General features: G+C 33.9%; 1 protein-coding gene across 2 annotated transcripts in view; it reads left to right on the top strand.

Annotated features, from left to right (window-relative positions):
• Nucleotides 1-27,097, top strand: part of LOC145247507 (uncharacterized protein YbdG-like) — a 77,853-nt gene that overhangs the window by 19,522 nt on the left and 31,234 nt on the right. The window contains exons 2-6 of one of the 2 annotated variants that reach the window (XM_080109321.1): nt 3,207-3,293; nt 11,489-11,633; nt 16,558-16,626; nt 21,503-21,579; nt 25,505-25,555. In XM_080109321.1, coding sequence (XP_079965447.1) covers nt 3,207-3,293; nt 11,489-11,633; nt 16,558-16,626; nt 21,503-21,579; nt 25,505-25,555 — 429 coding nt within the window. The remainder of the gene's footprint in view (nt 1-3,206; nt 3,294-11,488; nt 11,634-16,557; nt 16,627-21,502; nt 21,580-25,504; nt 25,556-27,097) is intronic. The other variant, XM_080109322.1, reaches the window with a different exon arrangement.

Below are 27,097 nucleotides of genomic sequence, written 5' to 3'. Positions count from 1 at the left end.
TGCAGTAGACAGAACAGTTTCCGATGGTTCGTTGTTCTAAACAAGTCCTGAGATGAGACTGGTTTGCAGTAGACAGAACAGTTTCCGATGGTTCGTTGTTCTAAACAAGTCTTGAGATGTGACTGGTTTGCAGTAGACAGAACAGTTTCCGATGGTTCCTTGTTCTAAACAAGTCTTGAGATGTGACTGGTTTGCAGTAGACAGAACAGTTTCCGATGGTTCGTTGTTCTAAACAAGTCTTGAGATGTGACTGGTTTGCAGTAGACAGAACAGTTTCCGATGGTTCGTTGTTCTAAACAAGTCTTGAGATGTGACTGGTTTGCAGTAGACAGAACAGTTTCCGATGGTTCGTTGTTCTAAACAAGTCCTGAGATGTGACTGGTTTGCAGTAGACAGAACAGTTTCCGATGGTTCGTTGTTCTAAACAAGTCCTGAGATGTGACTGGTTTGCAGTAGACAGAACAGTTTCCGATGGTTCGTTGTTCTAAACAAGTCTTGAGATGTGACTGGTTTGCAGTAGACAGAACAGTTTCCGATGGTTCGTTGTTCTAAACAAGTCCTGAGATGTGACTGGTTTGCAGTAGACAGAACAGTTTCCGATGGTTCGTTGTTCTAAACAAGTCCTGAGATGTGACTGGTTTGCAGTAGACAGAACAGTTTCCGATGGTTCGTTGTTCTAAACAAGTCTTGAGATGTGACTGGTTTGCAGTAGACAGAACAGTTTCCGATGGTTCGTTGTTCTAAACAAGTCTTGAGATGTGACTGGTTTGCAGTAGACAGAACAGTTTCTGATGGTTCGTTGTTCTAAACAAGTCTTGAGATGTGACTGGTTTGCAGTAGACAGAACAGTTTCCGATGGTTCGTTGTTCTAAACAAGTCCTGAGATGTGACTGGTTTGCAGTAGACAGAACAGTTTCCGATGGTTCGTTGTTCTAAACAAGTCTTGAGATGTGGCTGGTTTGCAGTAGACAGAACAGTTTCCGATGGTTCGTTGTTCTAAACAAGTCCTGAGATGTGACTGGTTTGCAGTAGACAGAACAGTTTCCGATGGTTCGTTGTTCTAAACAAGTCTTGAGATGTGACTGGTTTGCAGTAGACAGAACAGTTTCCGATGGTTCGTTGTTCTAAACAAGTCTTGAGATGTGACTGGTTTGCAGTAGACAGAACAGTTTCCGATGGTTCGTTGTTCTAAACAAGTCCTGAGATGTGACTGGTTTGCAGTAGACAGTTCCAAAGAGCAAAATAATCTACCATGTCGAGACGGAAAAAACATGCGAAATTGCTACAGAAAAGGTTTAATATTTATTGAGCAATTCTGGTTTCTGATTGGTTGGTAGCAGAACGTGAATTAATTTGATTCGTCAGTTCCTAGCAGCATCGTTTATAAATAGAATCCCCCGACTGTGTGGGATCATACCCCATTATACTTCCAAAATATTGCAACACATAAGAAATGGCATTGCTTAATATTTGGGAAACTACTTATTTGTGGAAAATTTAAATGCTATGTTCATTTTCAGCATATCCGAAAACCTAGAAAAGTCGTCATTTTAAAGGAAAATCTTAAGGTGGAAATCAGGTAAAAAATTTACCAAAATAATTAAAACAAAAATCATACTTCTTATTGCGATTTATTTAATCAAGTAAAAATTCCATGCAAAGATCCTGAAGAACCTTCAAATTTGCTAGAATAATTTTTTAAATTTAGTAATAAAAAAAAAAAAAATGGAATTGATTAAATAATTTGGAAAAAGAAAAAAAAATGAGTTCTGTCTTAATTTAATTATTTTTACTGTACAATAATTTATATTCGATTGAAAAAAAAAAAAAAAATCATTGTGACCGTTTTGGTAATAAAAAAAATAATATGAGCGAGTAGAAGCAGGGAGACAACAACTACATGAGAACCTGTTTCTTTTCAGTATTCATTTAAATATAATAAATAAGAATATCCATAAACTTTTTTTTTATAAATATGGTTATTTAGTGTTATAAATGTGTTGCATATCGTTTTATATATATATATATATATATATATATATATATATTGAGATATTTAAAAAAAATATATTTCATTAATTTCTGTGGCAATTGATCTTGTAAATAAATATATTTTTCAAAAATATTTACAAATCATGTAAATCTTTATTTATTTTTCTTTTTCAGTTTATCTTTCACTTACTGCTAACAGAATGCAATATTGTGGAATATATTTTGATATTTCAAGAGAAACTCTCTCCTCAAAAGCAACAGCACTTGCTGTTTACAAAAAAGGAATGTCCAAAATGCCAGGTTTACAGATATTATGTTTGCCAGAATATTGACAATATTTTATTCAGTTATGTTTTGTCTTTTTTGTGGAAATTGCTTCAGACAAGGCATGAAGCCACTTGATGTAAGGAGCTAACAAGAACGAAAGAACAGAGACGGGAGATGCCTATTCATCTCAGTTTTGAAAAGATCAAGATTATAGATAGGAGAAAAACAGTCAGCAGGAAGAGAGTTCCACAGGCTTTCGGTTCTTAGAAAGAAGTTACTGGAATAGGAAGCTGTATTACAATGAGGTATCAAAATGGTGAATTGGTGAAGACCACTAGACCAACAAGTCAAACGAGCTGAAATAAAAGAAGCAGGGAATAGATCAGACAATTTTAAAGAGCATATACTATGATAATATTTTTGAAGAGACTGAGACTAGCAACATCACATCTGTGGGAGAGAGGTTGCAGTGAAGAAAAAAGGGCAGACCCAATTAGATTTCTGCGCCTTATCAAGATAATTCTTCTTATTTATGATTTTTCTTATTACCTTGTAAGAATATACTCTTTCTTTTTTATTTTAATTCGTATATTAATCATTTGGTGCTTATGTACATTTCCATGATGTTACCATGATGTACCTGGCAGATGACAGGAATAATCGGAAATGGTCGGACGAGCCTTATTACAAAAAGCACAAATTGTTACAACTCCCCCCTCCCCATGTTAAGAATGGCGAAAACCACTGAAATAATCATAAAGTAAAAAAAATGTCTTAATATCCAGAAAACTACTTGTCGACCGTTTCTGCTTTTTTTCCGTTAGCCACCATGCACACCCGAGTAACTTTGCGGAAATCGCGGGTTCGAAAATGCAAAAGTACCAATTATTATTTATTTCATTTTTGTATTGCCCCACAATTAAAACGTTCACTGATTTAACTACCAGGAATCTGGACATTTAATCTCGAGAATGTTCAAAAACCTGCCTGCTGAGGAATCGTCCGATTCAGAAGACGAACCAGTTCCAGTCAAGGTCAATTTTATTCATCTGACATGTTTTGATTTAACTTTTTTTTTTTTTTTTTTTTGCTTAGCACTAGCAACCCACTCACACAAAAAAACCTTTTGATGACATGCCCAGTCTGTTATGCCCCCTCCTCTCATTATAACTGCCAGTTTTGAAGTTCTGTGTTCTCTAACAAAGTATTTTGAATGTTTGCTTTCATTCTTAGATACCCTGCGACTTATGGGTTAACGAATCAACAGACCTAGCAAAGGGTCCTATTCGCACCTGAGTGACCACTTTGTTAATGGATAATAGTCCCCTAATTTTTGCTCAATTGACTCCCGATGATTACGCGATTCCCTGGCGTTTTCCGAATTTCGAATGTTTGGTCTTTCCTCCTTAAAGTGGCCCTGTCGGGGGGGAATTAGAATACGCCGACCACCCCCCTGCAGAGGGTAAAAGTCCCTCAATGGGGGTCCTGGATATGACCTTAAACTATATCCAGTGGTGAGGCCCCAGCTTGTGGGGTTTGGGGAGTGTGGAGTCACCCTTTAATTACCATTGCTCCCAGGTTCACTCTGACCCGGAGTGGTAGTACCTGTTAGGGTCCCAACTATGGGTTGAATAGAAACCGACATGAAAACAACAAATATATTCTATTAAAAAAATTTTTCTTCAAAATCTTTGGATTCAGCATTAAATAACCCGAAAAGGGTTGATATGCCGTAAAACAAAAACAACCAACCAACCAAATCCTCCTTAAAGTCTTTTTTTATTATTATTATGGAAATCACTCCAGACAAGGCATGAAGCCACTTGTTATAAGCTTAAAGAGAAAAAAATACTGCTTCATGGTTTAAAACTAGCCAATGATAAGTGTTAGATGGATATATTCCGATCCAGAAAACAGCAATTCTTCTCCCTTTGTCAGAAACATTGCTCATGAAATGTGAGAACTAAAGGACAAAATAAAGGAAAGCGAGAATTTAATTAGATTAAAACATTTATTTTTTACTCACATTCACCCTAATTATCGCCACTTGGATATAAGGGGCTACTATTTGGGACCATGCTTAGGAGAGATGAGCAAGATGTTTGTTCACATTATATTTAAACTTCTTCAGTACAGTCAGTGAAGCAGGAAGAGAATTCCAAATTCTACCTGTCCGAGGGAAGAAATTATTAAAGTAGAAGGCTTTCCGGCATTGAGGGACTTCTACAGTGAAGGGGTGTGATTTTGTTGATAAACAGGTTTATCAGGGGCACATGTTTATCAGAATAGATTCCATTAAAATACTTGTAAAACAGGCACAGGAATGCAACACTGCAGTGAGGGGACAGGGGTTGGAGCATAGTTGACAGTGCAGGCCCTATTAGATTGGAGACAACAATACTCCATGCATGGGTGAATAGTGGCTTTGTAGAGGTACAAGATACTCTTAGGTGTAAGTAGTCTTCTAGCATGATAGAGGGAACCCACCTTCTTTGCAGCAGCCTTTACAATGTCCTCAATATATTTGTTCCAGTTCATGTTACCTGTGAATGTTAAGCTGAGGAGTTTGAAAGAGGGCTGGGAAGATTTCTTGTAATTGTTAAAGGAAAGCAGCTTAATCTTAGTATCATTAAATGTTACCATTCATTTACGGTCGCATTTCACTATGGTCTGGAGGTGGTTTTCTAAGGATTCTGGCATTCTTAGATTTGTGTACATCCGTTTATGCCTATTATAGAGCCTTGTGTTATCGGCAAATACACAATGTTATCAGAGAGATTGTTAATGAATATCAGGAATAATAGTGATCCAAGGATCAACCCCAGAGACACTCCCGCATTAATGTTATGCTTTTGGATGTATATCAAGGACAACCTGAATAGTCTAAGAATATTTAGTATTCGTCCAGTTATACCATATAATTTAATTTTAATTAGGAGCCCTTCATGCCAGACTTCAGTGTATAGTATATGCGTTCAGAGATGACTGTTAAAATATCTGCAGTAGAACGACATTGCCTAAATCCATACTGTCGGGCAAAGAGAAGATTAGCTTTTGCGAAGGGGCAGACTCGTTTGATTGATTAATATCTCAAAGATTTTATCGAAGAGGGGTACGAGACTGATAAGGTGGTAGCAGGTTAGCTATTTGAACGAGCATAGGAAAATGTGAAACTGTTCACTTTGAAATATCAATTTACTTTATTTTTTTTACAAGACCCGGAAGCCACTAGGGGATAAGGGTTATTGCGTGTACAATGTAGTAATCATTAGTATTAGAGTTTTGATAAAATGTCTTAAGGGGGAGGTTCGTCAGGAATTTGTTTGTTGGATTTGAAGACATCCAAGTTGTAGTCAGGTGGGAAACAGGCAAACGGAAGAGAGTTCCACAGGCGTGCACTTCTAAGAAAGAAGCTTTGTTCATGGAATCTATGTTTTGATTTTGGCACAGATAAAGAGTGGGGAAAATTATTGACAGTGATTTCAGCTAGACGGGTGTTTCTCGTGAAAGATTGGCGAGGGGGGACCAGAGATTGGAGCTCAGACGAGCACTTGCCATGGAAATAATGATAAAACAAAGACAGGCTCGCAACGTCTCTTCTGTGAGAGAGAGGTTGCAGGAAGAGAAAAGGGCATCCTCTACTAAGCCACAAAGTCTATTTTGTACTCTATCATAGGATAGGCTGTTTTTAGCAACTCCTGCCCAGATGTGGCAGCAGTACTCCATCGTTGGACATACTTGGCTTTTATATAGAGACTTGCATCAGTAGTGAGATATCTTCTGGAGCGGTAGAAGGACCCCACCATTTTCCCAGCGACCTTGGCAACAGACTTGATGTACGTGTTCCACTTCAGATCAGGAGTAAAGGTCAAACCCAGAAGCTTGTGAAAACATGGAGCCTCCCCAAGACAGGTTGTTTCTTCATGCTGGGACACAGGTTCTATGAGTAAAAAATAAAAACACAGTATAGTATAAAAGAATAAGGTCGAAGAAAGAATTTAAATTTCAGGTAACATTGGATATGTACATTTAATATTTTTTTTAAAATGTCATAATTTATTTGGTAGAAACTTTTTGGGACCCTTCTTTTGCTGTTATTTAATCAAAAGTAAATTATATTTAATAAGGTAATGGAGTTTGCTTGAAACATTGTGTGTATAATATATACATGGATATGTGAAATATTTGGAATCAAGTCTCCCCTTGCTGTTATTTCATATCATTTGAAACATTTAGCAGCTAGTTTTAGTCTCCACTTCGTCCAAGCCAGAGGTTTTGTAGAAATATCAGATATTTTGTAATTCATGTGCAAAACTAGAAGAAAAAAAAAAAGACTATGATTGAAACATTTTATAGCTGCAAAAAAGTGCCAATAATAGGCTTTGGATGATGGATGACCTCCTTAATGTGTGACCTTAAGGGCAAATGTCATATAGCCCACAACACTATTCAGGTTATTACCTTTCCAACAAGCCTTCATTCGTTAAATTCTGATCAATAGTCACTGAGATTTGGAACTTATATAATTGCCAAAAAAGGTAGTATATCTCTACTATTATATAAAAGTCACTTGTGTGTGTGTGTGTGTGCGTGAGAGAGAAAGAGAATTCCTTCCTCTTAGGTTCCAACACGGTTGAGACGATCTTTTGTAAATTTCACACAAAGCTAATTTATATTTCTGCAAGTGTTAAATCTTTTGTACGGAAATTCATTCGAAGAAAATCTGATCTTAAAAATAGTCTTTTTTTTTACAAGGGAATGTTTTACTTTACACCGGTGTAACATAAAGTATTCCCTGATAAAAATTCTTCTTTTTTATCTATAAGAGAACGGCTATTTTTAAGATTGTCAAGGTCAAATATCAGCTGACATGATATTGTAAACAAACACAGATGGAATTTGATGAATGACTTCATTTTTTTTTTTTTCACTTTATTTTTTCGAATTAGTCCACAAGGCAGACTATTCCTCATAATATATAATATTCAAGAGAGGGTTGATTCTATAATTGTTCTGGGGAACCACCCTCCAAATGGACTAATCCATCGTCCATATAAACTTTACACATGACGATCCCTGGGGGGATCTAATTCCAGAGCGACTCTTGCATGCTCGGTGAATTACTTACGCTGTTCGTTTGTAAACTTTCCTTTGTAACCTTTCCGTTTTTCATGTAATACATGTTTAAGCTGTTCTCCATTGTTTTGTTCTTGTTTGTGGCTACTTGCGAGCCATAACAATAATACATATGCAGTCTGCATAAATTAAGATATCATGTTTAAGGGTATTGTACGACTGGGTAACACCAGGCGTCCAACTAATATATATATATATATATATATATATATATATATATATTTTACACGGTGATCACTACTTATCAAGGCCCAGAAGCCACTCAGGGATAAGGGTTATTGCAAGTACAGTACGTTAGTGTGGAGATTTAATGAAGTGTTTACTTAAGGGGGTGGTTCATTAGGAATTTGTTAACGTTGGACTTGACATCCAGGTTGTAGTCAGGTGGGAAGCAGGCAGACGGAACAGAGTTACACAGGCGTGCAGTTCTAAGAAAGGAGCTTTGTTCATGGAATCTACGTTTTGATTTAGGCACAGATAAAGATATATATATATATATATATATATATATATAAGAGAGAGAGTTGTAGAAGGTAATCACAACGTGGAAATATATTGGTGTTGAAGAACAAAAACGAAGTTATTTACAAAAAAAATAATTATAATAAATTTTACTTGTTTAGTCAAAATTTCTGCACAGTGGTGTGGCCGTGTTCCATTATATATTTGAAGGTAAAACCTCTTTATCAAATGATGGGTGTTTCAAATTTCCCGAAACTAAAATGTATATATGGAAACTATATAACATATGTTGTACATGATAGGATTTGGGAGTAAGATATGTGGAAAAAATCGTTGAAATAGTCACACAGTATACAAGCCACCATTTTCCAGGGAAATGGACATAAACGGTAGCTGAAGAGAGTTTGGCATAGGAAGCCAACTATAGATCTCCTTTGTTTGGATTTGAAACTAATGGCACCAATGTTCTGTTATTCTGTAATTCATATATAATTAGGTGATATAGTTTGCTTGAAGCATTGTGTGTAATATGTACATAGAAAAGTCACAGAAGACTGTCACAATGCTAAAAATGTCAGTGTAAAGGAGAAAAACAAATGATCTTTTTATTTATTTATTTAATTTAGACCATACAAGTTTCAGGAGATTTAAAACGCCTACCAATTTGATAAAGAGGTTTTACCTCAAAATGTATAAAACCTAGTTACATATATTAGATCACTTTAGTAGTTGTGACTAAATACAGTAAGATTTACTAAAAGGAAAAAAAAACAAAAAAAACTTTGTATTTGTCTGCCTTTTTCAACATCGGCATATTCCCACTTTTGGCATTGCGATAGCCATTTGCAACTCCTTTTTGTCTTCCTGTCTTCCTCTTGTATGTTGATGCTGAAATTTATTCCAGATGACAATAATTATGGTGATGTAATAGTTTCCATAAGGTCATCTAAGTTGAGAAAGAAACCACAAAATCAAAAGAAAACCAAATTAAGGCCGCAAATCTTTGATAAAGAGCTCTGTATCCTATTATTGGATAAAGTTATATCAGTTATAAATGATAATAAAATGCTCTTTGGTAAACTCCATTCTGCAGTTTTACAGCATTACAGAACATCAGAGACATACAACTCTAACCAAGCAATGTTGAGCCTGGCCAATATTAAATTAAGACAGTAGATTTTCGATAAAGAGCTCAATATCCTATCCAATAATTAATGATAATCGGTAAACCCTCTTCTGCAGTTTTGTTTCATTACCGAACATCAGAGATATAGTTATAATCACATTCGTACATTGATTCCCAAGCAATGTTGAGTGTGACTAATACTAAATGGGCGACCATTTGAGAAGACTAAATGCTGTATGCAACCACACCTCAATTATATAGAAAACGTATGATTTTCTCCATCAAGTGGTAAAAAGTTAAGCAACATTGAGCCTGGACAGTATTAAATGGGTGACCATTTGGGACGAACATATGTTCTATGTAATTACAAATCTCTTTAAGCTGATTTACGAATGAATTGTATACAAAACTTGCATGATTTAGGTATAAAATGACCCCCCTTTCCTAATGGTTGGCGTGACTTAACAGCCTAACAAACAACCATTTTTTTTTTTTTTTTTTTTTAACAATTGTTTAATGTGCACTTAGTAACACGCGGAATAATTTCTCCAATTTCCTGTTATTTTTATGCATTTCCAATTATTCACTTCATTAGTTGCTGCCACTGAAACTATTCCTGCTTTATTAGTATAAGAAAATATAGAAACAAAAAGCTTTCCATTTTTGTTGGTTTTTTAATGGTGCTTATACATTATAGGGCACAGATGAAAATCGCATTGCAAGTAAAAATTCTTCAATGTACCTGCATATCAGGCAAAAATAAGTATCCTCACCAAAAATTAGGAAAAATTATCGAGTAGAATTTTTATTAAAAATAAAAAATCAGGTTTCATATTTTACTCATCTGCCGTTAATTACTACGTTGTTAAATGACAGACTGACTTATCTTCCCCTGCTTTACGAGTATTTCTGCTCTTATCTATGGCAGCTTTGCAAAATACAAAAACTGGCTTTTATTCTTAAGTAAACTTTTATTTGCTAATTTTTCCTAATTTTGGATAAAAATACATACTTTCGCTAAATTTTTGCTTGGAATGCGATTTTCATGTGTATTCAATACCGTATAAGTGTCATTTTTTTTCTTCTTTTCTGTTTTTGTAGAGTTAGTTACAAATATTTGATCATTCTTGAAATGATTTTTTTTTTTTTAATTCATTTTTTTGTTTATAAGTGTGTTTCATTTGTTTATTTTTTTTCTACTCAACTATTTAGTTGTGCCTTAAGTAGTAAAAATACATTTCTTATTTACGGCACATTTTAAATCATTACTCTGTATTAATAATTCATACTTTTGAAATCAACTGCGTTTTCATCTGTTTCTTTTTATTGGAAATTTCTTTTTATCTCTATAATAAAGTAAAGTCGTTTTATCCCCTACTACTTTGGTTATTATTGACTTCAAACCAAAATCTTCATATGCCAATCTTTTCTACCTACAACACTTCTTAATGTGTGTTTTTGGAAAATATGCTTACATTTTGTCTCCTTACAAACAAATGTTATTACATTTATTCAGCTCTAGCTGTTTCTTCTAGATACACTTTCAATATATATATGAATATTTTTTTCTATATTCATCAACGTTTTGTTTTTATTTCATGACTTTGTCAAGATAACTGATTTAAAGAAAAACATACTCTCCAATTATTTTATTTTGTGTATTTTACTTGTGCTAGAATTTTATTTTGTATTTTACTATTTTAATTATTTTATTTTGTGTTTTATTTTTCCAATAATATTGTGTTTTACCCTTGCAAGAATTATATTTTGTCTTTTACCGTTCCAAGAATATTATTTTGTCTTTTACCGTTCCAAGAATATTATTTTGTCTTTTATCGTTCCAAGAATATTATTTTGTGTTTTACCGTTTCAAGAATATTATTTTGTTTTACTGCTTCAAGAATATTTTTTTGTGTTTTACTGTTTCAAGAATATTTTGTTGTGTTTTACTGTTTCAAGAATATTTTTTTGTGTTTTACTGTTTCAAGAATATTTTGTTGTGTTTTACTGTTTCAAGAATATTTTTTTGTGTTTTATTGTTGCAAGAATATTATTTTGTCTTTTACCGTTTCAAGAATATTATTTTGTCTTTTACCGTTTCAAGAATATTATTTTGTCTTTTACCGTTTCAAGAATATTATTTTGTCTTTTACCGTTTCAAGAATATTATTTTGTCTTTTACCGTTTCAAGAATATTATTTTGTCTTTTACCGTTTCAAGAATATTATTTTGTCTTTTACCGTTTCAAGAATATTATTTTGTCTTTTACCGTTTCAAGAATATTATTTTGTCTTTTATCGTTCCAAGAATATTATTTTGGCTTTTACCGTTCCAAGAATATTTTTTTGTGTTTTACTGCTTCAAGAATATTTTTTTGTGTTTTACTGTTTCAAGAATATTTTTTTGTGTGTTTTGTCATTCTAAAAATTTATTTTTGTGTTTTATTGTTTAAAAAATGTCTGCGTTTTACCATATCATAAACTTTGATCATGTTTTTATCTCCAGAAAGCAAAGGTAAAACAACCTGCACCAGGTTTGTGTTCCCAGATATTTTCCTGGTTATGGAAGCTCCTCCTTTTGGTTATTATTGCCCCGCCTTTTCTAAATTACGCATCACTGAAGAATGAAGAAACCCACTTTCAACCAGACGGTAAAATATAAAATAGTTTGTTTTTTCTCTTTAATTTCTTGTCTTTGAATCCATTGATTTTTTAAAAAAATTTTTTTATTTATTTATTATTTTTTTTGGTAAAGAACCAGGCGTTACTGAAGGGAAAGAATTTGATGAATTGCGCAAGACTAATCAAATATTTTTCATTTACATGCATATCAGATCGTTTTTATACTTCTTGATGCAATTTTCATAAAGTTTTTGGTTCGTGTACTCCCCAACCTTTTTTCGGGTAACCGTTATCATAGTTGGTAACATTCTGGGAAAGCTGTGTTTCCTTTTTATGGATCTCTGGCAGGAACCCAGAATCTCCACAACAGTATTGTACCTCCAGCCCAATGAAAATGAAAACACTCTAACAAAAAGTATGGATTTAGGCAATGTTATTCTACTGCAGATATTTTAAGTCCTCTCTGGACGCATATACCATGCGCTGGATAAGGCCGGTGAAGCCAGGACTGTAATCCTTGATATTTCCAAAGCCTTTGACAAAGTCTTGCAGGAAGACTCCTAATGAAAATTAAATCATACTGTATAATTGGACATATACTAAATATAATTAGATATTTCTTAAACAATAAGACCTTCCAGGTTTTCTATGATGCATGTATATCCAAACAGCATAACATAAATGTGGGGGTGTCTCAAGGGTCGATCCTTGGACCACTATTATTTCTGATATGCATAAACGACCTCCCTGAGAATATTGTGTCCGAGATGGGTATATTTGCTGATGATACAATTCTCTATAACATACATGAGGAAAGAATGGATGTACGTAAATTTAAGTCAATTGCAGAATTGTTGGATAATGACCTCCAGACAGTAGTGGAATGGGATCGCAAATGGATAGTAACATTTAATGCTACTAAGACTAAGCTGCTTTCCTTTAACAATTACAAGATGCTTTCCTCCAACCATCGACATTCATGACAAATAACACCCTACCTGAGAGTTCTTCCTTCAAACTCCTTGGCTTAACATTCATGGACAATATGAACTGGAGCAAACACATTAAGGACATTGCAAAAGCTGCTGCAAAGAAGGTGGCTTCCCTCTATCGAACTAGAAAACTACTCACACCTGAGAGTATCCTGTACCTCTACAAGGCCACTATTCGCCTATGCATGGAGTATTTTTGCCACATCTGGGCTGGTGTATCTACCACTAGTCTTTCCCTCTTGGATAGGGTCCAGAAAAGAGTTGTCAATCTAATATATCCCACTTTATCAACTAAGCTTCAGCCCCTGTCCCATCACTGCAATGTTTCATCTCTGTGTCTGTTTTACAAATATTTTAATGGAATGTGCTCTGATGAATTTGTTGCACTTGTGTCTCCTCTATGTACATATCCCCGACAAACTTTCTTAGCAACAAACAAAATCTCACCCCTTCACTGTTGGGATCCCTAAATGCTAGAAAGCTTTCTACTTTAATAGTTTTATCCATTGGACAGCTAGACTTTAGAATTCCCTTCCTGCTTCCCTGGCTGTACTGATATGCAGAAATTTAAATGTAACATTAACCAACATTTTGTTAATCTTTTCTATGCATGGTCCCAAATAGTAGTCCCTTACGTTCAAGTGGTGATATGTCTTGTTAGGGGTGAACATGAGGAACAAAGCCCTCAGCAATCATGTACATATGAATGTACAAACATACACACTTAACGTATATATATTTTTGTATATATATATATATATATATATATATGTATATGTTAAGTGTTTAATCAGAATTGGAAAAATTGGAACTTTTTGGGGTATTGGAATTAGAAAAATTTATGCCTATTTTCCGATGCCAAAAAGGAATCCTTTGTCGTTTTTTTTTCTTCATCTGATTTTGTTTAAAACAAAATCTTCCATTGCTGGTAATAATGATAAAATAATAAATATTTATTGATTTTAAGCTAATAGTAAAAGTACAATCTATAGACCCCCCCCCCTACAAGCGTGCTTTTACGTTTAAGAAAAAAATATCTGCACATTTTACATGTGTTTTTATGGTAACCGGAAAAAAAATAACAACTATATCGTTAGATATTTAGAGATTTTATAAGAATTGGAAGCGATAATTGTATCAGTATTGGACATTTAGTACAGAATTAGGAAAAATATTGAAATCGTCCGATCACTAATGCATAAGTTCAGTCATTATAACAATGCAATTTGCAATCACCTCTGATCCATTCAGGCAGAATAAAAAATAGGATGCATTACTTTTAGAACGCATCTCGTAGCACACTACCCTGCCTTGACTAACTTACAAACTGACTTCATAATCTAGTAGGTGATGCCTTTTTCTCTTCTCTGCAAACTCTTTAGTTGTGAGCTGGTCTTTGCTTTATCGTTATCTTCATCGCAAGTGTTCGACCAAGCTTTAATCTATGGTCTCTCCTTGCCAATCTTTCACAAAAAACACTCGTCTATCCAAAATCACTAAAAAAATTTCTCCCACTCTCTATCAGTGTCTAAACCTTAATGTGGATTCCATGAACAAAGCCTCTTTCCGAGAACTGCCCGCACGTGGAACTCTGTTCCACTTGTCTGCTTTCTAGCTGACTACAATATTGTCATCTTCAAGTTTAATGTAAACAAGTTCTTATTGAACTGTCCTCTTAAATAATCTATTTATATCAAATCTCTGTTACTAACGATCACTATGCTATTGTCCTAATGACTACTGTACACACATTAACCCTTACCCTTGAGTGGCTTCCGGGCCTTTATATGTGGTGGCCCCGTTGTAAAAAACAAAAGAAGCCCATGGGTTAAAGCATTAAGAATTAATAAATGTTGTAATTGACTCAATTTTTATTTTCATCATTCATTTTTTTTGTTTATACACAGACAGACAGACAGCTAGATAGATAAGTAATAGTTTATATATTAATACAATAAGCGTGTGTCTTACTTTGTGTGTCACACTAACATCTTTTTTCTTCCAAGTGACTGTCGTTTAATTGTTATGATTTTTCATTTCTTGTAATAAATAATTTTATCAAGAATTCCTCATAAGTTTTGGTTTCGGTTTCAATTATAGCTGAAGGAACTCAAGTTATGTAGATATATACATATATTTTATCTTTTTAAGTTTTGGTTTTGATTCAAGCTAATGCACCCAAGTTATATGGATATATTTTTTATTTTTGAAATCACAATTTTATAATATTAATATATAAGAATCGGTAGGAAATTGACTATAATAATATTAGGTTGGTGCCAAAATAATGTCGTTTTTTGATGTTCAACTTCAAAAGATCATAACTCCTTTCATAATAAACTTTATTAATCAAAATAAGAACCATTAGAATCGACACATTTTTGCCAACGAGAAACAAGTTTATTTATCCCGTTAGCATAGAAATCCAGAGTTCTGGAACCAATAAAGTTATTGAAGGCCAATTTGTTATTATCGTGGGTTTTGAAGCATTTTTCACGCAGGAATTGTTGAGATGCTTGAAAAGTGATAATCGGTGGGCGAGAGGGTCAGTGAATATGGCAGATGAGGCAGTCTCGTAGCCCAATTTGTTCAGTTTCTGCAGGGTCAGTTGAGCAACATGCGAGTGAGCATTGTAATGGGGGAGAATTGGTCCCTTCATGTTGACCAATCTTGGGCACATACATTGGAACTTTGTTGAATTTCATCAATTTGTCGCCAGTACTTGTTCGCTGCAATTGTTTCACCCAAATTCAAGAAGCTGTGATGGATGAAACTGGCCGCAGACCACCAAACAGTCACGATAACCTTTTTTTGGTGCAATTTCTGCTTCGTGAATTGTTGTGGAGCTTCTCCAGCATCCAACCACTGTGCCGAACATTGCCGGTTGTAGAGGATCCACTTCTCATCACACGTTACAATCCACTTGAGAGATGGGTCGTTTTTGTTGCGGAGAACGAATGTAGAAGACACCTCAAAACAACAATTTTTTTTGATTATTATTCAATTTATGTGACCCCCATTTATCCAACTTGTTTGACTTCCCTATTTGCTTTAAATGGTGAACAATCTCGAGTTCAACAGCAACTTCTCGTGTGGTTTTCCAAGGATTTTCTTCAATTAAGGCTTTCAAATGTTCGTTATCAACCACAGTCGGTCGGCCACAGCTGCCTTCGTCTCCGAAGCTCTCGTCACCATTGTAAAATTACTTGAACCACCATTGTGCTACACGTTCATGAGTGGTTCTTGGGCCAAACGCATCCTTGATATCCTGAGCTGTCTCAGTAGCTTTTCGGCCCAGTTTGAACTGGAACAAGAAAATCGTACGGATTTGAATTTTGTCCATGCTGTCAAAAAGCCTGCAAAAAAATGGATGAAGAGACTGAGAACGGTAATGAATAACACGATTCGATAAAGCGAAAGACGCGCTTCAAAATGATATATAACATGGCTATATATATCTCAATGAATTAATTCGGATATAATATATAAAGCTAACATATGTGAGAAAATGATATTGTTTTTGCACCAACCTAATATATATGAAATTTATATAAATTGAAATATATTTAAGCGTATTTTATGACCGGGCTATGCTAGGCTCCCTGCTAGCTTACTTTTGCAGTTTTAACAAAAGAGCTACAATAATATCAGGGTGTCTCCATTTACGCTGAACATCCACAGAGTGTCAACATCAATATATTACATATGAATGAGTCCTCTATGGAATTTCCACAGGTCTCGCTAGTAAATAGTAATGATACATTTCTAAACAAAATCAGGTTTGAAAATTACGTTACTTAAAGAAAATATTCATTCTTACAAATCAAAAAAGAAATATTTCATATGTTTACTATTAAAACATATATTTGATCAATTTAAGGTTGGCATGAAATAGATTTTACTGTCATTTTTTTTTTCTTTTTTTTTTTTTCTTCACTGCTTTTCATCTTTTTCATTTCAGGTCAAATGTATGACATTGGATGGGGTCAAAGGTTATTTATGATGTGCAGAGGTGAAGGTCCTCCAACTGGTGAGTAGCTTTTTTTTTTTTTTTTTTAACGTAAGCAAAGTGATCAGTCATTGTCAAGGGTCACCCAAAGGCTTCATTTTCATCGGTTACTACACTGAAATGTAGGGGAGGGCACAACTCCATACTCAAGATTACTCTACTTGCCTTTCTGAGTGTTTTTTAGCGTTGGTAAGATTTTTTACAATTTTTATTAATCACCCTAAACAAGGCATATTGCCATTTGAACATAAGTGGCTACCATTTGAGATCATGTCTATAGGGTACTATGTGAGGAATGTAGTAGCAAGATGTTTGTTTACATTACATTTAAACACCTGCATGTTAGTACAGTCAAGAAAAAAAGGAACAAAATTCCAAAGTTTAACAGTACAAGGGAAGAAGCTATTAGGGTAGAAGATTTTCTGGCATCTAGAGACCTCTAGAGTGAAGAGGTGGGATTTTGTTGCTTGTTGGGTTTATGTACATCATCAGAGCACATTCCACTAAAATACTTATAAAGCAGGTACAGGGCTGCAACCTTGTGGTGATGGGACAGGGGTTGGAGTTTAAATGATAGTACGGGACCTATTAGATTAAAGATTCAGCCAAGGATTGAACCCCGGTCTCCCAGCTCATTAGCAAACACTAATCATTATGTCGAGTGGGTCAGTGTATATTAGAAAATGTGAATTCTTTGCTTTTTTGATGGAATTCTACTCTAAAATGGTCCAGACTGAACTGGTTGTGTTTTTGGTCAAAAATAGCTTTTCTATTTTTTTAATAATTTTTTTTTTTAATAATTATTTTGTGGCCATTTATAGTGATACTGCTCCGAGTATTTACTTCCTTTGCAGCACGATGTGACACAAGAGCAGATACAGATTGAAAAACCAGTGTACAAGAGATGTATGCATTATGACCCACAAAAATGCCTGAGCCACCCTGTCAGCATTTACCTATAGAGACAAATTAGTAATAAGCTATCCCCATTTCAAAAAGAGAAATAGAGGGTAGACCTCCTAGAACTACGCACAATGCATAGAACCAAACTGCAGTCTGACAAAAAAAAAAAAAAAAGGCCACCAACTCTAAAATGACTTGATTTTGCAAGACTGGTTGTGTTTTTTTGGTCAAAATTGGCTTTTCTATCTTTATTTCATAAGAAAAAGTACCCTTAATTTCTCATTTTTTCATTGTTATTTGGCTGGTTTTTATTTCTCTTTCTCATTTTCTCTTTCTCTTTTCCTGTTTATTTTTTATCTTCCTCTTTCTTTCTCCATCTTTCTCATAATAAACTCTTCCACTTATTATAAAGACCGGAAGAATATGTATCCCAACGTTAGCACCCTAGTCATGCATAGTTGGCATTTAGACTGATTTTCCCCTCTCAGAGTTGTGTCTTTCTTTCGGACCCTTACGAGACCAGAACAATCACAAAGTAGCAATACACATGGCTGTTAAAACGCTTTGGATAATCACAGATTTCAAGGGGTTTCTGCTAAAATAGTCATTTTTTAAAAACCAAAGCACTTTAAGTCTTCAAAATACCACCGTTTTGTTCGAAAATGAAAATACTTTCAAATGGATCAGTAAATAATAACATACATTATATATTTTTAGAGTTTTAAGCAAATAAAGTGATAAAAATGTGAACATCATAAAACGGCATTTTCGGTAAAATTTTGTAACGACTCCCTCGGATTTCTAAACATTCGTACCGTGTTTCTGTTAAGAATTTTTTAATGAAATTTGGAAATTAGCCATATAATTTATTTAATAATTTCGAGTGTCCGAAATTCATTTGACCACTCGTTTTTTTGTTTTGTTAAAAAAAGATTTCAAAATGGCGAGTATGGAAAGTTTTGAAAATAATTTTCTTCATACACTCACTATTAAATAAAACAATCTTTTTACTATGTTTATTCGTTAAAAAGATGATTGGACAGTGTTTTCTCTAGTGGTACGTAGCAATTGAAAAACATAATATCCGAAAAAATCGTTATGAATTTGAATCAAGACTTCTGTAGTGATAGTAGTAGCAGCAGCGATAACATGGCGTAAACAGTCATTTTTTTTTTTTGTTGTTTATTTTTATTCCAAATTGATTTTTTTTTTAATTGAAAATCTGGTTATAAAAAAAAATTCTTACGTGTTTAGTTAGAGCTATTTTGTTATCAACCATACAAATATTTTTTAAAATTGGGTTGTAGTAAATTTTAAAATATTTTAACAAGCGAAAATGTGAAATATGACGTTTTGGTTCACGTGTACGAACGGTACACACACTTCTAATTTTCATCCCTTCAAAAATGTTTTCAGTGAATTATTATTGAATGGAAACTAATCTACCCGATTATTAAAAAAAAATAAAATAAAAATAATCAATATTTAAATATTTGTAGGAGGTGCTCAGTTAAAAAATAACAACGGTAGGAAAAAACATGAAATGTAATTAAAAATCAAAATAACATTAATTCAAAATTTTTAACAATTTGTCAGCTTTAGCAAAAACTTGTTTCTTTTTTTATATTTAAATAGAATCTAAATACTTGATATTTTTCCGAGCATCATGTTTTCTGTTAGAGGGATGTCACTTTTTTAAACAACATTTATTTTTGTCTGTTTGTAATAATTCTTGTAAAGTTTCACAATGAGTATCAAACACTCTCTTTAAAAAAAAAAACTTGCTTAATTCTATGTCTAATCCTAGGTATGTGTGGCAAGCCTCCATTTAAAACCTTTAGCCTTAACAATAACGCTAAGTACAAGTGGCAGAGCTCCCCACTAAACAAACTTCCTCTGTGAGCTCATATAAACGTTAAAAAAAAAAAAAAGGCATAAAAAACGTTTAAAGAAAAGTGCACATGATTAATCCCCCACAAAAAAAAATAAATTGGTCAACTTTCCTAAAACGCTAGGATCGTCTTGAAATGGTGAATTATTTTACATTTATGTGAAACTAACCCTCACTCTAAATTCTAAAATTGTTTTTGTTTTGTTTCTCTCAAGTCTTCAGGATGTTCACACATAATTTTCCTTAGCCCTATCATTAACCCAAAGTCAGAGTGGCAACCTCCCTACCTTCTCATAATTGCACAAAGACCCTCTTAAAACCACGCATAATCACCTTTTAGAAAACAAACAAACAAACAAAAAAAAACACCCAGGATTTATCTATCATAGGAAAAGGGGAGGGGGTAACTGCCCTAAAACTCTCGAACGATTCAAAATGGGAAATCATTTTACATTAAATTCTAAAATAATTTTTGTTTATCTTTTATTAAAGTTTTTCAAGTTGTTCACATGCAATTGTCTATAAAGGTAGAATCACATATTTTGGAGAGGTGGTCAGATGGGGAGGGGTAACAGAAGGTATTAATCTACAATAATACCAAAGAAATATTGCAATATATTCATTTTTAACCAATCCTAGATTTCGATTTCAGTTTTTGGCACATAAAATGCATTACAACTAAACTTTGAGTTATCTAACTTCTTTTCTTTTAATGAATACATGGCATTTTTAAGCAATCGCAGAATGTTTGTGTGAATTTACTGCAGATTATTTGGAAACCATTAATTTCTGGTGATTCTCAATAGCATACTCAAATTCCTTGCACAAAAATACACTTATATGGCAAATTTCATTGCTTAGTCTTGTGTTTTAACAAAGATATAGCATTTTTACTGAAAAAGTAGTGCAAAAAATGTGACAAAACGCATATGGTCTTAAAGAGGGGAAAATATCCAAACATGCAGGGCATAAAAATAGTCATAACTTCCTTGATTTTAATTGGATTTTAAAAATTTAAAAAGATTCTTTCTTAGCTTATCAAGCTCTTTCTATATTGAAATATTTTAAGCCATTTAAATTTTTTCATGTGTATTGCTACACAAAGAGAAAATAGCAATTATTTTAAAATAACACGGTTACCTGACATTGCTTGGGACAAAAATGTAACATATTTCGGTACTTGTACAGTTTAGTCAAAACATAAAAAAATGAAAATATCGAAAAAGGTTATATTGTACATATCTGTTTTGGACTGAAGATCTCAGGAAAAAAATTTCATTTAATTTGATCAAGTAGTTTTTTTTTTTTTTTTTTTTTTTTTACAGCAGAAAAACACGTTTTTATGAGAGCGCGTTGAAGTCAGCCATTGTGAAATTTGCTGAACACGCCATGGGGAGATAACTCCATGTAAACGCCGACACTCCCTCCCCATCTTTAATTCTAGCTTTTCTTCCTAAAAATCAAACTTTTTGCTCGGTATCATAACAATTGTTTTTTTTTTTTACTGTAAAAAAAAAACTACTTAATAAAATTAAGTGAAATTTTTTCGGGGGAGAACTTCGTTCCATTACAGATACGTACAATATAACCCTTTTTCGATATTTTCATTTTTTAATGTCTTGACTAAACTGTACAAGTATCCATATTTCTTTTAAAACTTTTATCCATCGCCCCCCACCTTTGTTTCCTTCCTCCTCCCTCTTCACGTCTTTCTGGACACATATGCATACACGTTTATAGATTGTTCAAGGAATAAGTCTGCATAAAAGAAGTAAACCCTTGATTAAAAAATAATTTATTTCCCTTTAATTAGTACAATCTGTGCCAATTTAGGATCAGAGAATGAATAGTTTTCCTTTTTTTTTTTTTAATTAAATTTATTTGGGACAACATCGATTAAGAAAATACCAACTTTATGGGTATTTGTTTTGTCATTTTTTAGTTTTAGCCATGCACACATATACACAGACAACTTTATATTATAAACTAAAATACTCTGCATTAGATGCTTAACAGAGCAAGTAATTATTCTTTTAAGCTACGTCTTTGTTGTTGCTTTTTATTGGAAACAAAAACATTATTTGATCTCTTTTTAAATTTCAGTGATATTAGATGCCCCGACTGGGATGTCATCTGATGTTTGGACGCTGGTGTGGCCCAAAATATCAAATGTGACACGAGTAAGTTTTTCGAATTTTTCTTTTTTGTTTTAAAAAATTTTTTTTTTTTTTTTTTAATCAATATAATTTTTTTATTTTAATTCTAAAAAGTTTAACCTAAATTTGAAAAATGCTAAAAAAATCATAAATTATTTTTTCCAAAACTGACCTATTTTTTTTTTTTTTAATCAATATAATTTTTTTATTTTAATTCTAAAAAGTTTAACCTAAATTTGAAAAATGCTAAAAAAATCATAAATTATTTTTTCCAAAACTGACCTTTTTTAAAAAAAATTTTTTTTTTTTTTAATCAATATAATTTTTTTATTTTAATTCTAAAAAGTTTAACCTAAATTTGAAAAATGCTAAAAAAATCATAAATTATTTTTTCCAAAACTGACCTTTTTTTTTTAAATTTTTTTATGTTGTTTTCCCAAATCAACCCTATATTTTATTATTGTTTACTTTCCATTTGCTCCAACTATTTAATCTCCAGTTATTTGTTTAAAATATTTAATTTGTTTTGATTATTATTCACTGTCTCTCAAATATTTCATTTGTATCTATTTGGCTTAGCTATTAGTTTAGTTATTTAGCTATTAGTTTAGCTATTTGTGTAGTTATTAGTTTAGCTATACAATGTCTAGTACATTAGCTAGTTTAGCTACGGAGTTTGCATAGCTAAACTAGCTAATGTTCTCGATTCTTTGCCACCACACGGTTTCAATCTTTTTTTTTTTTTTTTACGTTACTGTTACAGATTTTCAAACGAGTAACACATTGATAAAATATGATCAGATTAGGCGTAGATAGTGGCATTCTTTGTCATTGGTAGGGAAGAGATAGTGAGAAAAATTATAGATTCAAAAACATTAAGATCGGATTATCATTGTAGAAAGATGTGTCATCAGCCGTTTCACACCAATTTAGTGCCCATATTTTAGTGTGATTCCGGGCATGAAATTGCACCAAGTTTTCATTCCAGTTAAAGATCATATTCCATTCTCAATGCACTTTTGCCAGCGATTAGGTGGTGGCTGTGCATGGGCATCTGGAGCGCACTTTGTCCTATCTCTTTCGACACTTTGAAAGTGATGAACCCGTCTCCTAACTGTACTGACATCAACTGCATCGGCTTCACAAGTGTTCAATAAGTGCTGGTGAATTCAGTGATGGATTTCTGCTTCTGACACATGTCCATGACAGGAGTTGCTTTCTTTATGTCATTTGTGTCAATATCTGCAACAGTAGGGATAATTTTTCAGGTCATGAATGCATGAGTTCAGTCATCATAACAATGCAATTTGCAGTCTGCTCTAATTCATTTGGGCAGAATAAAAAAAAAATAGGAAGCATTACTTTTTGAACACCCTTCGTAGTTAAAATTAGGACAGGCATTTTTTATCATTTTTGACCAAGGATGACCAATGATTTCCATTTTCCCCACATTTTTGATAGCCGTGTACCTAATTTGTTCTGAATGTAATTTTTGTTTTGTAGAAATGAATAGTAAAAGTGTAGTATCTGTTCTGTTACTGCATTTCATCTTTTCTGACCTTGCTCTGTGAAAGAGAAATCCTTCTAGACTGAGGCAATTATTATTTATATCCCAATCCAGAGTATCTCTTTTATGTAGCTGAATTTTCCCCTCATTAAAAAGATCTTGCACCAAATTCTGCCCTCCTGGGGAAGCAATTAAATTACCCCCCCCCCCCCCCCCAATGGCGAATAGTGGTGGAACCAGGTTTATAGGAGCATAAAAACAGTGTTAAAATCGGTATTTTTTTACATAAAGTTAGTGAGCAAAAAAGTAGAAAATTCCATTAGCTTAAAATAGAAGCTTAAAATTAGGGTCATGACGTACAAACACGAAGTCATGACAAACACATAGCTGATCTTATTGTTGCATTGCTTCCACGTTGTATTTTTCACCCCAGGTTCGATATCGCATCGTCGATGCGAACTGGTCAACAGACACCAAATGAGTGTTTGTTATATATTGGTTGAAATTGGAATGGAGATGATATATTAAAACGTGTCTATTTATAAAGTATTGAGTGTTTGATTATCTTATCAGAGTTAATGTCGTTGTGTGTGTGTATGTCTAGTGGTCTTTCTATTACATATGTTCATATGCTGTTAAGTGTGAATATGTGTGTGATATGTCATGTATTTTCAGACATACCTTCTGCCATTTCGTTGGTCCATCTGGAAATTCTCGTCTGGGAGGGAGACTTGATACCTGTTTTTTGGGGACGAAGATTTATTTCACTCAAAGACAAGAAATTGGTTCTATAGTTTTTTTTATTCACCTTCCAGTTTGTTCACAGACGATTGGAAAGTGAATTTGGCCTGTGTTGTTTTTTTCTTCTAGGTCTTATTTCTACCACGTCAGCGTTCGCCCCCCCCCCTCCCCCAACGAAGGGGAGGAGACAACGGCGAAGCCGTCCGCTCTCTTCCAAGTCCCAAGCAAATCTCCTCGATTCAGCTAACCTGATCACATAACTCACACGCAATCAAATCAGCTGATCTTGACTTCCGGTCAACGTGTCTACTCTATAATTCACACATCTCTCTCTCCCCCTCTCTCTCTCTCTCCCCCTCTCTCTCTCTCCCCCTCTCTCTCTCTCCCCCTCTCTACCTTTCTCCCTCTCTCCCCCTCTCTACCTTTCTCCCCCTCTCTCTCTCCATTCTCTAGCATGATAAAATCTTTCTCTTATTTTTTCTGATCCACAAGAGAGAGAGAGAGAGAGAGCAATCAGATTTGACAGGGTTTTCCTCATAAGGGAAAACCCTGTCAAATCTGATTGCTCTCTCTCTCTCTCTCTCTCTCTTGTGGATCAGAAAAAATAAGAGAAAGATTTTATCATGTTAAAGAATGGATATATATATATATATATGAGCATGCATGGGTACCCGGGTGTTTGGAGGTGTGTGTTGAGCAAAAAAAATGAAAAAAGTGGTAGGAGGAAGGCAAGCTTGAACTCGTACTGCAAAGTGACATCTTTGCTGTTACGACCACTGTCAAACCGGAAATGACGTAGGTTTAAATTAAGGCTAGCCAATCGAAAAGAGGGGATAACTTTCGAAAATATCGGCAAAAAAAGCAACCCCTCCCTGTAGAAAAGTGTCCAGTTGAGGGTGAAGAAATTAATGTTTTTAGCCAATTTTTCGATATTTGTCGTCTGAAGGATCGAGCTTCAAAACGATACTGATCTCGTGAAAATCCGTCGCCTCTGTCGAAAGTTTTAGGCAAACATGCAAACATACATACATTTATATATTGGTAGCTCAAATTTTCGACCCAAACCGATTAAAAAGCTTGCCCTATCTCTGAATACCCTTTATGTAAGATTTCAAATGTTTAGACCAGAAATTGTCTGAGTAATTTGGTAGAGACTGCAGAGGTCAAATTTTTTTAAACTTTGACCCCTATTATGACCCCTTAACATTTATTGTTTTGGACTCAAATCAAGTTATTAAGTTAGATCCATGAAACTTTAACCCCTTAACAGCCAAATTTCTGGCCGAAAACAGATTACAAAGATTTTCCCAAATCTCCATTGCCTGTATATCAAATTTCGAGTCTATAAACTGAAAATCGACAGTTATTGTGTAGGGAAATGTACACACACACACACACACTTTCACTTTATATATATATATGAATCTCCTCACCCCCAAAACATTTTTAAACCCCAGATGAACAAGTGCTGTTAATTACTTTTAAAACTATTGATATTAAGATGACAGAAATGAAAAAGATGAACTCCTGCTATGTGTTAGCTATGCATCTCTTCACATAATCTGTTGGGATCATGGAATTGGTTCATCATAGTGCTACATGATAAATTTGCACTATTAGTTATTGAAGTTGTTTCGAGAATTTTTTACATGTTTTGCCGTTTGAAAAATAAAACTTTTTTTTTCTATTATTTCTTTTCAGGTTTGTATCTATGATCGAGCAGGGTTAGGATACAGTGATCGTCCAAAGGAGGTAGGTTCATGCTTTTCGCATGTCTTAATTGATAAATATATAAAATTATTTGAGGGCATTTAGATTAGAGTGTGTGTGTGTGTGTATATATATATATATATATATATATATATATATATATATATATATATATTAGTGTTGTGCCGATGAATCGGAATCGGAATCGGGAATCGGTTAAATCGGTAATTTTCGGGGAATCGGAATCGGCATCGGAATCGGAAAAATTTGTGTATAATTTCCGATTCCAAAATCGATTCTTTGAATATTTTTCAAAAGTTAATTTTCAATTGCTTGTACCGATTATAAATATTTATTTCTTTTAAACTATTAGTAAAACTAAACTCTATAGATCTACGTACTCGTTATAGAATGAAGTTCTCATAACAAAATCACGTAATTTCATTAAATAGTTTTTGTTTTATGCTCCCTTGACTAATTATCGCAGTTTTTTTAGGAAGATTCCGAATTTCCCAAATCGTTTTTACGGCATAAAATAAAAACTATTTGATGAAATTACGTGATTTTTTATGAGAACTTCATTCCATAACGAGTACGTAGAATATATATATTTTTTTATTTTTCGTTTTTTAACATAGTGTAAACTGCACAAGCACCCTTTTTTAATACGTGAAGACAGTTTAGAGCTTCATCCTAGATCTAAAAATAATTTGGTTTTTAGTGGGTTTACAAATATCGTCCAAAAGTAGAATTTCAATGAGGGGGGACTTTTAAATGTAAATATAATTTCTTTTTCAATCTGAAAAATTTCTAAATGTTTTCTCTATCTATTTTACCAGACTTTGATAAATTCATTGTGATATGTGTGAAAAAGTATTGTTGTCGAAACCAACGGCATCGAAGGTGTTAATTACCCCATAATACTTTCAACTCAACTTTTGAGTGAGATTGGCGGGCTTCAGCGAGGCCTCCGTGATATATATATATATATATATATATATCTCACGGAGGCCTCGGCTTCAGACGGGATTGACGCCGTCGTAGCAATCCTTAAGTATAAACATAAACAATACCGGCAGAATCAAAGAAAATCACACTGGAAGCATATTTCAAATTAAATCAAAGGCCAAGCCTTTTCACAATTTTGCCCATTCCTTGTTGGTCCCCCCGATTTATCGGAGAGGGACTATAGTTTTCAGTGGCGTTCGTCCGTTCGTTCGTCCGTTCGTCCGGATGATTCCCGGATAACCGTCCATTACTTTTTTCTGAAATTTTGCCACAAGTTGTACTCCAATACGTAGATGTGCACAACATCGAGTTTTTTTTTTAAGAAAACTCTCGTTGCTCCCCCAGGGGCTGAAAAAGGTGTCAAAAATGCCCAAAATGGCAAAAATGACACTTTTGGCCCCATAACTTTTTTCCCGTCGATTAGATTTTACTGAAACTTGTCCAAAATGTGAAGGCAATTGTTGCAAATGTAAATTCAGTATCGCTGACCCTTGCAAAACTCTGGTTTGCGCCCCCCGGGAACTTTTAGGGCTAAAAACCACCCCTTTTTTAGGCTCTTTTTTTCATATTTGTCTA

This window comes from Euprymna scolopes, chromosome 25, assembly GCF_053919585.1.
Source record: "Euprymna scolopes isolate OS-2025 chromosome 25, ASM5391958v1, whole genome shotgun sequence".
Taxonomy (NCBI): Eukaryota; Metazoa; Mollusca; class Cephalopoda; order Sepiida; family Sepiolidae; genus Euprymna; species Euprymna scolopes.
The sequence above is the reverse complement of the archived record's forward strand: the minus strand, read 5'-3'. Positions and strand labels throughout refer to the sequence as shown.